The 15210-nt window shown below is 46.7% G+C and overlaps 1 protein-coding gene across 2 annotated transcripts in view; it reads right to left on the minus strand.

Annotated features, from left to right (window-relative positions):
• cdh13 (cadherin 13, H-cadherin (heart)) overlaps positions 1-15210 on the minus strand; it is a 189141-nt gene that overhangs the window by 110872 nt on the left and 63059 nt on the right. For both annotated transcript variants that reach the window (XM_084673081.1, XM_084673082.1), the window contains exons 3-4: positions 9014-9225; positions 3583-3696 (exon numbers count right to left, since the gene is read on the minus strand). In XM_084673081.1, the coding sequence (XP_084529207.1) occupies positions 3583-3696; positions 9014-9225 (326 nt within the window). The remainder of the gene's footprint in view (positions 1-3582; positions 3697-9013; positions 9226-15210) is intronic.

A 15210-nucleotide genomic window follows, 5' to 3' on the forward strand; every position in this document is an offset into this window, starting at 1 on the left:
TGAGTCTCTTCACTCGAGCCAGAGGAGAAGTGATTAGTAAAATAAAACCACAATATTTGTTATAAAACTTGTGACACACGTTATGGAACAGATGACGGATATATCTGACTCATTTTCTACCACTATCTCCATCTCTCTCTCTCTCTCTCTCTCTCTCTCTCTCTCTCTCTCTCTCTCTCTCTCTCTCTCTCTCTCTCTCTCTCTCTCTCTCTCTTTCTCTCTCAAGGACTGGTTCTAATCTCTTTGGTATATTTGGTTCCTTATGTTCCTCTGGTATCTCTGGTTCCTTTTGTGACAGTAAGCGGGTTGTCTGGTCTCTCTGGTTCTCTGGTCTCTCTGGTTTCTCTCATTGCTATCAATATCTGGTCTCTCTGTAGTTTTGGGTTCTCTTGTCTCTCTGGTTCCTTTTGTTCCTTTGATGTTTCTGGTTCCTCTGGTCTCCCTAGTCCAGTCCAGTGCAGCCTTAGTTCACCAGGATGGATGTGAGTCTCCTCCAGTGTTCTGTAGTATGGTAATCAGGAGGACTTCTTACAGAGGCAGCCCTAATCAGCCCTCCCAGAGCAATTCAAACCTCAACTGGTGACTAACAGAAAGAGAGGAACAGGAGAGGGAAAAGGGAAATATCCCCCTGTTTTTACAGTCTTCCTACGATAATGAATGCAATCAAATTGACTGCATGAAGACAGCCTTGGGCTCACTGTGCTCCCTTTCTCTGCCAGTCTCATACAGAGTGAGTGACACAGAGAAACAGAGACAGAATGAGAGAGGATGGCAGAAAGAGTCTTCTATGGTGAGAGAAAAAAAAGGTGAGCAAACAAGCAAATTACAAACCGCGAGAGAATGGGAGTGGGGGCAAGGAGGAGAGAACGGCAGCCACATAGAGAGATTCGGAGCTCTATTAATGGAGCAGACACACGGCGCTGTGTTCCTGGCCCTGTCATAGCTGTGTATCAGGGAGGACAGGCTGGGCATCAGACAGAGACGAGACGCCCAACAAACACTGCCCGAGACGGCCGACGCTTGGCAAATGCAAGTTAAGATTGAGCGAGAGAGAATGGGAGAGAGAGACGGTGATAGAGAGGGTGCATGTCTATGAGTGTGTGTGTGTGTGTGTTTGTGCATTTGTGTATGTGTGTGCGCATGTGTGTGTGTGGGCGTGTGAGAATGTGTGCGTGTCCAGGGAGCAGTGGTCCACAATGGGCAATGATCTATCGGACTGCCACTCCAGGGAGAGACCAGGCCAGGGCCCGTATCCAATCCATTTCCACGGCTAGCAGTCGGACTGACAGCTGCTACAAGGTGTCTGTATATCTTCTGGAATACACACACACACATGCACACACATACATACATACACACACACACACCCTTATCCAGATAATCCACTCTCACTGAGGGATGGAGGGAAGGAGAGGGAGTAAGGTAAAAAATGGAGGAACAAGGAAGGGAGCAGGGATGACAGAAATAGAAAGGAGAGGCCAAGTGAGCATGCCGGGGAACAGTCAGGGAATACATATCTGTGTGAAAAAGATATCTTGTCTGGTCTCCCAAGTATGGTAGACCCCAGCCGTTAGACTAGCCCTTATTAGACTACGTCCTCATGCATGGCTTATGATGAGGGGAGGAGGAGGGAGAGAGCAAGGGAGAAAGAAAAATAGAAAAAAAGAGAGATAAAAAGAGAGATAGAGAAAGAGAGAGAGAGAAAGAGAGAGAAACACAAAAAGAGAGCGATAGACAGAAGTTGGAAGTTCCATCCCTGTGTCCCCGAGCTGCAGTCGTAGCTACCTCAATGTCCACAGCCTCCTCCTGCTCATTCTAACACTAAACCCACACTGTCTATGGACACTCCTCACCCACCTCTTCAAGACTATACTCCGCACGGTATCTTTCTCTGTCGCCCCACAGGAAGAAGGTCCCGGTCACTGTTCCGTGCTCAGGGGGGCTAACGCCTTAGCCTTTCTGTGTGGTGTAGGCAGGTTTAACCTGTTCTCATAAGGTTCTCTTCAGCCAAGAACCCATTGAAAACACGTCGAACAGACCGCTCTCCTGCCCATGTCCCTGGCTGTGAGGTGAGCTGGTGAACGGGGCCCTCCGCTCGCCTTGATGTGGCTGACCCCTGCTCCTGGATGTCCACCCGAAGATGGACCACAGGACGGGAACATGCGGAGGAAATGTTTCATGGGTGGACACTCCTATGTGTGTGACCCCAGTGTCACTGCATCAGCATGGGTGAGTCACTACTACATCAAAGTGTCCCGATCAGTCCTCATTAGGGTCTATTCAAAGGCAGAGGTGACATGCAAGCACTATGTGTTGAGATCTGTGTGTGTGTGTGTGTGTGTGTGTGTATGTGTGTGTATGAGTACTATACATGTGTGTGCATGTGCTTGTGTGTGGGGAGCCTATCTGACCTATCTGATGACTCTCCAGCCCTCTCTCTCTCTCGCTCTCTCTTGCTCTCTCACTCTCTCTCTTTCTTGTTCTCTCTTTGTCTCTATCTTCCTAGGGATGTGACACGATGCCCTGGAGCATCACACCAGAGTACTAGAGAGATCTTCTGCCCCCCCCAGTGGACTCTCCACAGACCCCCGCCCTCCGAACCCTGTGGGAGCCCACAGGGCTAAGTGTGGAGCTCAGATACCAGCAGAGGGAATGAAGAGGCCAAGTCTTTCTTCTCTGGGACAACTCGCCAGTGTGCAATTGTGTAGGGCTCATCTAGTGATGTCTGTCTGACAGCAGGGCTCAGCTTTTCATGTCTTTTTTGTGGCATCAGGAACCAGTTTGGGATGTCTTTATCTGTGACATAAGGGCTCCGCTTGTTTCTCTGAGATTATATTCTTATTGCTACCACAGGGGCAGAGTTGATCACACACACACACAAACACAAACACACACACACACACACACACATTATCTCTCTTTTACACACTTTCAAAAGGCAATATTTAGTTTCTATCACACACACGAATGTTTTTATATCCTGTGCCAACCAGGCACCGATAACAAAACGAGCAACGCCTCCCTGAGTGAAGAGTTGTTGTGGAGGAAACACAGCAGTGTTTGTGCCTCTTCAACGAGCCCTCCTCTATCATCCCTCCTCGAGCTGCTGATGCCATGTGCATCGGGTGACCCCTTCGAGCACTTAGACTCTAACCATCGGCAACTGGTACCGCTTTCATTCACTTGTGTTCTAGTGGTACAACACAACACTTCGAAACAAGCACATGAAGGATGAAGGTTTAGTCAGGCTTCAAGAAAAGTCTCCATTCAACTGCATCTGTTTTCATCCAGAATAGTTGAAGGCCTTGGGTGGTGGACACAGAGGTCTCCATTTTAACTGATAACAAAATAACAGAACTTAAGAGCTCAGATACTCCAAAACAGGCCAAGGTTATACTGCAGGCAATCACACTATCATAAAAGCTATTTTGTTTCGTTGTGAAAAACGTTTTGTTCAAACAGACACGATGAGTCAAGAGCTAATTCACTCAGTAAAGCAAAGCAAAAAGCGGAACTTTTTCTACGAGCCCCTATATCAGTAACAACCACGCAGATGAGGGAGCATGTGTTTGTTTGCGTTACCTGTCCAATGACCCTGGGGAAGGGGGGTCTCTGGTTCTCTGTGACACTCATCGATGGAGCAAACATGGATCTCTTAGATCTGTAAGGTAGGATCTGGCCTCTGCCCAGGACTTCCTGTAAACACACACAAACACACACAGACACACACACACACACAAGAGAGAGAGGTTAGAGGAAATGTAAACGTCATACCTTTCAGACATTCAGAAAGGTCTGTGCAAAGATCAACATAATGATCTACAGACAAGTTAGTGTGCTGTGGACGTGCTATTATTTGCAGAGAGCTTGGATCAAAATGTCAGCTCATCTCTGATGCACAGTTTGAACAGTTCTTCTCCATCCTCTGCCATGTATCCATACACTGTAACATACGTTACATAAAGTGAGCAATGCCAGAGCACTTCAGTAAGTATTCAGTGTCTTTCATGCATCCTTGTATGAGAGCACACACACACACAAAGACACAGATGAAGCTTGATAGAGTTTAATCATGATGCAGTATACAATTACTCATGGCAGAACGAGGAGAGCCTCTGTCAGAGAAGCTTCAGAGAAACCTACAATTACAGCATTGTGCTGATCACTCCACCTCAAGGAGCCAAACAATGGAAACGTAATATGGGTTTTCATCCATGCTGTCTATTACGAGACACAGAGTGAACCATCTCCTTTGTGGGAGATGGCAGCCACAGAGTACCGAGAAAACGAGCTAGCATCCACCAGGACTGTGTTAGGTCTGTACTAGCAACCACAAGAGTTTACTAAGACTGTACTGGTAACTAACTGGACTCCAACACATTGACTAGCAACCACCAAGACTACTCTGACCCCAGGATTGTCCTTCTCTCTGCATCCCTGAGCTGTGGGTTTTGGGGCATCTTGGGAAATATCCATATTCACACTAACTACAAGGCTAAAATTAAACACATTAGTATGGAGAAGCAAAGAACCTAGAGAGCACTGGATGACCCCACGCACACATGTGTATGCTATGTTCCATATACACACACACACACACACAGACACACACATGTACAAACACACATATACTTGTACACACACACACACACATTATTCTTTTGTCCTTCCCTTCTCAATGACCCACTCTGCTGGCAGGATACTGTGGCTGGATGGCAGTCTGGCTGGGCTCTCACCTCTGTCAGGATGACAGAGGGAGCTGAGAGAGTGTGTGAATGTGCGTGCGTGTGTGTGTGCATACTTGTGAGTGTGTGTGTGTGTGTATGTGTGTGTGTGTATGAGTGTGAGAGCATACGTGTGTCTGTGTGTGTGGGGGGGGGTTTGGTGGTGAAATAGAGCTATTTATTTACAGAACTACGTGTTTACACAGAGGGAGGTTTGCCCAGTTATCCAGACCACAGCCATTTACTCTGCCTACCTCATGCAACAACCTTCACATGGAACTTGGAACCAATCATGTGTGACACACACACACACACACACACAGACACAGACACACACACACACCATGCACTGCAGTGGCCTCTGCTTTCAGTCCCCTGACGAGTGCAGCTGAAATGTGTCATGTGAGCAGTGTTGCTGTTTCAGTCCAGTGTGAAAGATCACTCAGATAAGAGATAAGACAGCCTGTTATCTGTCCAATGAGCAGATGCACCAATCGGTACCTTCCTGGAACAGGATGACCTGAAGACGAAAGCTCCTTAAGCCCTGCTGCTGACACCTGACCTGGGCTTGTTGCATAAACACCTGTTCAATCCCTTCATGCACTGGCTGAGTCTGCTTGTGGTAAAAACGAGATTACCCCGCTGCCTGATAGGAAGGGGGGGGTTGGAAGTTGGATGGCTTTTGGCACCGTTAAGATGGAACAGGGTGTCAGACCAAGACTAAGCTGAAAAAGAAGAAGGAGGGAGGGATAGAGAGAGAGAGGGAGGGAGGGATAGAGAGAGGGAGGGAGGGAGGGAGGGATAGAGAGAGGGAGGGAGGGATAGAGAGAGGGAGGGAGGGAGGGAGGGATAGAGAGAGTGAGTAAGAATGAGTGAGAGCGATAGAAAGAGAGATGGAAAAAGAGTAAGACAGAGAGTGAGACAGAGTGAGAAAAAGAAAGACAGAGAGAGAGAGAGTAAAGGAGAAAGATAAGAGATTGGGCAGTGCAAACTGCCAGGTACCCACCAATTACACCATGGACAACTTACGTAATCACATTGATGGAGGATCTCAGGGCAAAATAAACAGATAAATAAAATACTGAGAAAATACAAAATAATAACCCCCCTGGTGACAAATTACAAACTGGACCCCCCTCCCTAATGACTGAGCGAGAGGCACCTCACTGCCCCCACACAGCAACAAACTCTTCCATCTTTCAAATTCGATGCAGCAACACCGCCTTTAGATTCCCAAAAGCCTCCTGTTCTGTAGCTTCCATATGGCAAACTTCGAGGGCTGGGTGCAGCAGCATCCTCTCACGGAAGAGTGAGGTGCGGGACACTCTGACCACCTACAGGGCTTAACCACCAACAGTGCCCCCTCGATGACGCACTTCCTATTCACTGGACTTGTCAAGGACGGGAGGAGGAGAGGAGGGCAGTCATAGGGAACGCAGGACATTCAAAGCTAGTGTTATTCCCTCCCTCCCTCCCTTCGTCTCACTGCAGGTGATGAATGGTGTTGGCCCAGCTCAGTGCCCACCTCAGAGAAGTTGGTCATGAATCTTTAATGCATCCTGTTTATAAATTACCTCGGCTCTATCACACCCTGCTCATCCTCTCTATATATCTATATCCCCCTTTCTATCTATTGCTCTCTCCCTCTCCATCTCTCTCTCGTTCTCTCTCCAAGACATCTTAGGGAGGAGCAGAGTGTGTCAGGCACAGAAGCACAAACCTCTCCGGGCATATCCAGTTGATATGAATACATTTAGGTTCTGGGGTGGATGCTGTGTGTGTGTGTGTGTGTGTGTGTGTACGTGCGTGTGCGTGTGAATCCATCCGTGTATTATGACAGTAGTACAGAGGGATGCTCTGACTGAATGATGCATTGTTTCTCTTGCTCTTGCCCCCAAGGAAAGTGAGGGGAGAGAACAGGAGAGGAGAGAGAAAGAGAGAGAGAGAGAGAGAGAGAGAGAGAGAGAGAGAGAGAGAGAGAGAGAGAGAGAGAGAGAGAGAGAGAGAGAGAGAGAGAGAGAGAGAGAGAGAGAGAGAGAGAGAAAGAGAGGCAGTACATAGAAAGAGAGAGCTAGATTTATGAAGAGAGTCTGACAGACAGATAGGGGAGAGGTTTTAGATGAGGGAGGGAGGGGACAGTACGGTGAGCTGAGGATGTTTCCACAAAGAGACTGTGTGGTTGGCTAAACCTGGGCCCAGTGAAGTACAGGTGGGCAGAGTTACAACTAAAACTGTTAAAGATTGAACAGAACTAACACCATGGGTGTTGATGTGAAAAGTAAAAACCAAATGGTAGTACAATTCTCTGAGTTAGAGTGAACATGATCTGTTTGTTTTGTTTCTCAGGATGTATAAAGAGGGAGAAAGAGATGGAATCAGAGATAGAGAGAGGGGGTGAGAATGAGTGAGATGGAAGCATTAGAGCTTTGGACAGCAGTACGCTGATGCATACTGAGTTGTATTGTCACCCAGTGTGCTGTGGTGGCAATCGTTCTCCACATGGTCCTGTCTCCAGTGGGGGGGACAAGAGAGGAGCAGCTGAATGGCAGCCTTTCTCTCCAGGCCCGACCAACAAGGAGGGCCTTGGGAGGCTACACTATATTACACACCATTGTGCTTGACTGCAACAGAGGAGACATGACAAAGCAGAATAAATCTGCTTTTCCTTTTTGTATTATTGGGGATCTTATCACCTTTTACATACGAATGGTGTCGTCTATACCGCAGCATGGCAAAACAATCTTGTTCTATACAAAACTAACCGGCACACAAAGCCAGAATATGAGTCCATATCTCGCTTGCATGCGTTCTTAAATTGAAATGCATTCTTCCATTAATTCCCTTATTGATCTGCAGTAAAAAGGTAATGAATTATACTGTGGGTTGACTTGTAATAGCCTCCATTCATCATTAGCTTCCATGCTCATCACATTACTGTCGCCCCACCAGGAAAAAATACACAGATTCCCTCCGCCCATCTCCTCCCTACAACCAAAACTTATCAACTACTAGAAGACCATAGTCTGGACAAGACACCATATCAATAAACATACCCATGAATACTTCCTGTTTTTTTTTTTTTACCTAGACTTAAGAAGACCTAACTTAGACCTGAAAGTGTGGGTTTGGCTAAGTGTGTGTGTGTGTGTGTATGTTTCTGTGGCACTAACCACCATAATGTTGTTAGAACTATGCAGTTCTAGTCCTTGATTGTCTACTGCACTTATCATACACAGTACTTGTACATTGTCCATGTCCTGAACAACATGATGTGCAATTTACACTTATACTAGTGGCTGGATTGGCAGAGAGACAAAGAGAGAGAGCGAGAGAGGGAGAAAGATAAAGAAAGAAAGAAAGAAAGAAAGAAAGAAAGAAAGAAAAGGGAGTGAAGAAAGAGACAGAACATAGACTGATATTACAGACAGGGATATCAGGCTCTAGACCATACAGTACTCAAGTTCAGAGTTCAAAAGTTCACTGATGAAAGAGCATGAGCTTACGGTAACACAATCTTTAAAAAAACATCAAACATTTGTCCAACCAACTTTTTACACTTTGTGTTGCTATACACTGACACATTAACCTGTTGAAAATATGATTCTGACTCATATCAGATGGTTTTCTCACACACTCCCATGCCCACACGCAGACACACACACATACACACACACACACACATTGAGCATAAGGTCAGAGTAGCACTAAACACAAACTTGCTTCTCTCTCCCAGACAGTGTGCCTAGTGATGACTAATTCACTTCTGTCCGCACAGGCCTGCCAAAGAATCTCCCACTGAGCTATGCTGAATAAATGACTGTACAGGGAATAAACTAATGAGAAATGAGACAGAGAGAGAGAGAGAGAGAGAGAGAGAGAGAGAGAGAGAGAGAGAGAGAGAGAGAGAGAGAGAGAGAGAGAGAGAGAGAGAGAGAGAGAGAGAGAGAAAGAGAGAGAGAGAGAGAGAGAGAGAGAGAGAGAGAGAGAGAGAGAGAAAGAGAGAGAGAGAGAGAGAGAGAGAGAGAGAGAGACAGACAAGGTGGGGAAAACATAAACTTAGAAGAAAAAAAAGGATGATGATTTGTGGAATCGACACTTTAATCAAGAAGGCATTGGGCTGCCACAGGGAGTTGGTTCACTGGTGGCAGAGAAAAGACAAGCACTCCTACAGCAGACAATCATATAACAAATATACACAGACATATAGTACATGCAAACACATACACACACACACATACACACACACACACACACACACACACACACACACATAGTACACACATACTCACCCTGAGGGTCTGGGGGGACCTGGGCGGAGCCCCGATGACGTTGACCTGCGCCATGTCGTCGGCATGGTGACTGTATCCATGGATGAAGAAGATGGAGTCACTGTTCAGAAGGTCTCGTCTGGCCACCAGGTTGAGATCCTGGCCTACCAGGAAGTCTGGGTGGGACACCTCAAAGACCACACCTTCGTTTCCAGCACAGTCATCAAACACCACTAGAGAAAGAGAGAGAGAGATTTTGGATATATTTACTGGGCAGTCAAAACTGCCAGCGACCTACCAGTTACATAACAACAACCATGTGGGATTCTCTTTACTCATTTTGAAAACCAAACTAAATCAAATCAAAACTGAATTCGGACAGGTCTCTGGTTATTGTTTGACTCAGATTGTAAGACACCAGTAAAATTGAGTTAACTCTGCCAAGTTGACTTTCCCAGGGCGGATAAGGAACAGCTGTCTCTCATAGTTGAGCCCCCTTCCCAAGTAACACCCCTCCAACTCACATCTGGGTGCGAGAGAGAGATAGAGAGAGAGAGAGAGAGAGAGAGAGAGAGAGAGAGAGAGAGAGAGAGAGAGAGAGCGAGAGAGAGAGAGAGAGAGAGAGAGAAGAGAGGCAGTAGATAGAAAGAGAGAGCTAGATTTATAAAGAGAGTCGGACAGACAGATATGTGAGACACAGGGATCAACCCTAATGTTTGAGGAGGCCTCTATAATAGAAAAAGAGAGAACAAGAAAGAGGGCAGTAGACATTGAGTGGGAGGACTGGTGTGTCTCCAAGCAGGAGGTTGAGACTGAGGAGGTGTATGTTTTCTCCAACAGCAGGGTCATGTTGTTCTCTGTATCACCTGCAGCACTGACACTCTTGTTTTCGCTCAGTGAAATGGCTCATCTTTTAAAGCCATTCCATGTGAGTACAGTAACACAACCAATCTGGAGTATGAGCAATGGGGAGTGTATGTGTGTGTGTGTGTGTGTGCCTGCGTGCGTGCGTGCGTGTGTTAGTGTGTTTTAGTCTGACTCAAACATGGTTTATCCTCTCTGATTGTGTTCCTCCTCCTCTTATCTCTCTCTTCCACACTCCTCCCTCCAGCTCCACACCATCCTTCACTGTCCAGTCCCCCCTGCAGACACACACACACACACACATACACACACAAGCACATAACCCTACATGATGTCACTTGTTTCTTCTGCCCTCAATCTGTCCTTCTTCGCTACCACCTTCAACCCCACATCTCTCCATTCCTCAATCTCCACCACCAATCTCTCCATTCCTCAATCTCCACCACCAATCTCTCCATTCCTCAATCTCCACCACCAATCTCTCCATCCTTCTATCCTTTCCCACAACATGGAGAGGCAATTTGGCTGTAATTACGTCTATCTCACAGCAAATGGCCGCAGGCAATTACTTAATTACATCTCATGTGCCCTTTCAGTATATACCTGCTTGCAAAAGATAGGCTTCATAGTTTATTAAGCATGTTCTATTAATTAAGTAACTTTCATGCACATGACAGTTTCCTAGTAAACATTAGCCGGCGGTGCATTTTGTGGCAAGACACAATACAGCCCTGCCCTGAAATGCACCCCCCCCCATGTTATTTCTGTTTTGTATATCCCAGAATCGAATTATTTGCACAGTACATTGAGGGAACTAGTATGAGTATGAGTATAACCAGAGTAGGTTTCATGCATGTATGACAATGGAAAATGAATTTAAAAAAGACTCCAGTCTCAGTCCACTCCTCCCATCACCTCAGGAACAAGTGAAATTGGAAAAATCACCAGTTTGTGCTCTGGGAGAACAAAATCAATAGATATCAAATCTATCAAAGCACTCTTTCAATCTCTCCAACCTTTTCAAAGCCTCATTCTGAGGCATCCTCCATGGCTCCCTCCACCAGTATGTTAGAACATCCCCTCTGGACACAATGCTCATCTACTCAGCACCCACTGACACCACTGGGCAAGGGAAAGAAAGAATGGGGTGGAGTGTAGGGAAGGAAAGGAGGAGGATGGGGGTGGTGAAGGGAAGTATGGTAGGGGAAGGAGGAGAAGGAGGGCAACAGAGGAGAGGAGAATACAATGATTTAAAAGTATATGAGACAGTTGGAGAGAGAGAGAGAGAGAGAGAGAGAGGGGGGAAGAAAGAGAGACAAGGGAAACCGGGAACCTGCTCTCAAGGGAAACAAGCCCCCATTTCAATATCCCACTCTCTTCTAAGCCAGAGCATGACAGATGTGTTCATTTCCATTCCCATTACAACTCTCAGATTTATTTCAATAACGCGGGTGCTCTCTTTAGAGCCGGCAAATTGCGGCAGCAAACAGTGTCAGCAGCGTTTCAAAGGCTTGTGAGAGTGCTTGATGGTATTCTAATGTTGTCAGGTTTTGGGGGGCGGGTGGCTGGGGGAAATTTTAGAGGAGGCATGGCAGGCAGGGCTTTGAAGTTGGACGACAACAATGGCAGACCCCCCCCCCCCCCTCTCCAACACCATCACCACATTACCACCCCCACCCCCCCCCCCCCCGGATGGTTTCGTGAGTGTTGGCGCAGAGTTGAAATAGCTGTAAGCAACACGGATTAGCCAGCTAAAACCCCTCTGTGGGCCTTTCTTCTCCACTTCCTGCTTCGATGACATTCGAGTTTCTTTCAGGCCACCAGGCTCCCAGGACAAGTTGAATGGAGAGCGCACAGAGTTGTGAGACTGTTGCTGTCAGAGCAGCACAGAGATCATACTCATTTTTCAAAGTTGGGAGATAAAGATTCCGTTTGGTGGGGGATGAGTGCGAGTTGGTGAAATTTACATTTAGTCATTTAGCACACGCTTACAGTAAGTACAGGGACATTCCCCCGAGGCAAGTAGGGTTAGGTGCCTTGCCCAAGGACATAACGTCATTTGGCACGGCCGGGAATCAATCTGGCAACCTTCAGATTACTAGCCCGGTTCCCTAACCGCTCAGCTAACTGACTCCCTGAAATAACATTAATGAGCAAATGGACGAATAGGCTCGAAGCTCAATGCTTCGATTTGCTAATCCAATTACATTTATAATGTCAATAGGTAACAACGACTTAACCAATTTCTTTAGTTGGTGCAGCTTTGTCGAGGCACCAATGCTATATATCTGACTTCAAATCCCCAAAAAATTTGTTAACTTTCTCTAAAACATTCATATATTTCATTTTTTTCGTTGTGTCTGCCTTTAAAACAACAAAAGTTTCACTGAGCACTTCCTGCACGTACATCTCATATCCTTGATGCCCTTAAATAAAACACATTTGTCACTATGAAGCAGACAACCATTTTCCAACACAAAGTGGATGCAACCATCTCTCTTTAATACAGAGCAGAATGAGTTCTGACACCTGACAGCATCCTCATCCAGTTATACAAGCTCACAGAAAACCTTTTTTTGTTTAACTTTCTCTACAGCTCTTTCCCTCTCCAGTTTTTCAGGACATTTGCTACCTCCTCAGGAAATGTCTAGAGGTTTTGGTGTGTGGAGACAAAGGGGTGGCTGTCTACAAGCTGTCGTCGCCTCGAACTCGGATGCACACTGTTCCGCCTCTCACAAACACCTCAACGCTGTAAGCTGGCAGTGAAACCAATTATTCATTTGGGCCTATTGACTCCTGAGATCCCCTATACCGAAGCAGTGTGTACTGGCCATGACACAGCCTCAGTGGTATTCTTGAGGATCAGGGCTGAGCTCCTGTTCTGTTCTCACCAGGGTGTCACTGAAAGAGACATCTCTCAGAGGGCTTGATGGGGTTATTATCAGAAATAAGTTTTGGTTTGCTTGTTTCCACTTTACTGAGAGAGAGTAGAACACCTCGTGCAGAGTTTTTATGATTGCACACACATGGACGTGCGCAAACACGCACTCACAGACAAACACACACACAACCAGCCGCCCACAGAGACGCGCACACGATAAAAGTTGTGGTTGAAAACTGTTAAAGAATGGAACGTGTATTTGACAGTGAAGCTAGTGAAGTGTGCTAAGTATGGTCTGAATTCAGACAGCCTTGCATTTATCATGTCACTCTGAGTCTAATGGTGTCCTTGGGGTGTGTGTCTGTGTGTGCGCATTTGTGTGGGCTGGTGTGTGGGTGTGACTGGGTGACTGTGTGTGTATGCTTGTGCACAGTGTATGTCTATGTGTGCATGTGTGTGCGTGTGCACACTCTGCAACTTTATAGTGCACTGGTCCACTGAATTGAGGAAACAAAGACAAAATAAAAGCACATTCACATTGGAAATTCATCACATCCGTCTATCCCTGGAAAGAACCGGGACTGAAGTTTCCGTCGCTGTTTGGGAGCAGATGACACGTAGCGGTGAAAGTCTTAGATGTGTTGTTTGAATGTTGCATTCATGGGCACATGGACTCCAGCAATGAGGAGTGGAACAACTGAGAGAGAGAGCCGGAGGTGGGCATCACAGCTCTCCAGGTCCTCAGAGTCCCCTCAAGCAGCTATTACTTGGATGCAGACCAGAGCTGCTTGTCGTTTTCTTCTCCTCCAATGAGACACGCTCCAACTTTGTGGGCGGGGAGGTTAATTGCTTTGTATCATGAAATTCCTTGGCATCCCCCTCCCCCTAAGTCATTACAGAAAGAGAAAGTAATTGATTTGATCTCTGAATGCCAGTCTCTCTCATTCCCTGTGCAGTGACAAGTTGCCGAGAGACAAATGAAAAGCGATTCTCACATCGCAGCCAATGGTGTTGACAATCTAACAAGTTTCACAAGAAAAAAAACACACTAGGGCAATATGCAGAATGACTGGAAAATTAAGCAAGCTCTTCTTTTCCCCTGCCCCCCCCCCCCCCGACCCTTACCCCACAAACACACACACACGCGTACTTTGGTTCAGTCCTCTTTCAGTCTTTCTCAAGGAACTTCACCACACACTCCACACCCCCACACCACTCTCTTCCCCACATGTACACAGACCACCCCCACACCACTCTCTTCCCCACATGTACACAGACCACCCCCACACCACTCTCTTCCCCACATGTACACAGACCACCCCCGGAATCACGGCACCCAGTCTGCACCCAGCTCTTTCTCACCAGTCTTACTTAATCTGGGATCACCCATTCTAGTACGGTGACAGGGGACTAATTAGCTCATTAGCGACTACAATCCATGCTCAATGTGCTCCCCCAGATACAGAGAGTTACTGAACACTCAGACCTAGAGGACAAATAATCCTAAATAAATGCGGAAAGCCACAACGATCTCATGAAAGTTGGGCCTTGGAGAGGAAAGTAGGGCAGCGTCAAGAAACCCCAGTACTCTCCACGCCTCTTCAGTGGCTTCTGTGAATACAGTTAGCACTACATGGATAAATGGACGTACAATAATAGGGGGAGGGGGGGCAACAGTAGCAACATCAACTTCCAGGTAGGCATTACATTTCTGTCTGTCATTTCAGCTTTCTACATTTCACCTTGATTTCATCAGGCAGGTAAATTATGAGTATATCTTATTCATGATAATACCCTACAGATAGACCAGGGGCTTTTTTCTAGGACAGATGTTAGGATTACAAGAAAAACAAAGGAAACAAACAACACACACTGACAGCAGGCACAACGCCATCACACTGAGGAACAAGAACAACCCAAGCACCAAAAGATGTAGTAACAGAATATGCTAACAATGTCAACAGCAGACGCTTTTATACAACAACAAAAACATGGAATCATTACAACATACAAAGATGCCAGCAGCCTTTCGCGATGTCTGTTTGTGTGCATGCACGCGTAGGTGTGTGTGCAGCATGTGTGTTTGGCGCCTGTTTCTCAGGCTATAATGCCACTCCTAACAGCCCGCTGTATATTCCTGTGTACCCATAAAAAAAAACCAAGGTGTGCGTGTGTTTCTGTGCGTGTGTGTGACCGAGCCCGAGCATGTGTGTGTGTGTGTGTGTGTGATGATGGTGAAATAATGAGGGCCAGCTCGATGTCGTCTCACACAAGGCTGTGGGCTTCTCTCGTTATCTCCCCGAGTTACAGCCCATCCCTCTAACCAAGCCACAATGTCAGGTCTCGGCCACGAGGCAACACACACACGCACACCCACACACACACCCATACACTACGCCCACGCATGCACAAACACACTGGCGTGCACCCTCATCATTCACTGGGGTCCCTGTTGTTCTACTGGAACTCAGCA

This window comes from Hypomesus nipponensis, chromosome 14 (assembly GCF_054491055.1).
Source record: "Hypomesus nipponensis isolate SF chromosome 14, ASM5449105v1, whole genome shotgun sequence".
Lineage (NCBI taxonomy): Eukaryota > Metazoa > Chordata > Actinopteri > Osmeriformes > Osmeridae > Hypomesus > Hypomesus nipponensis.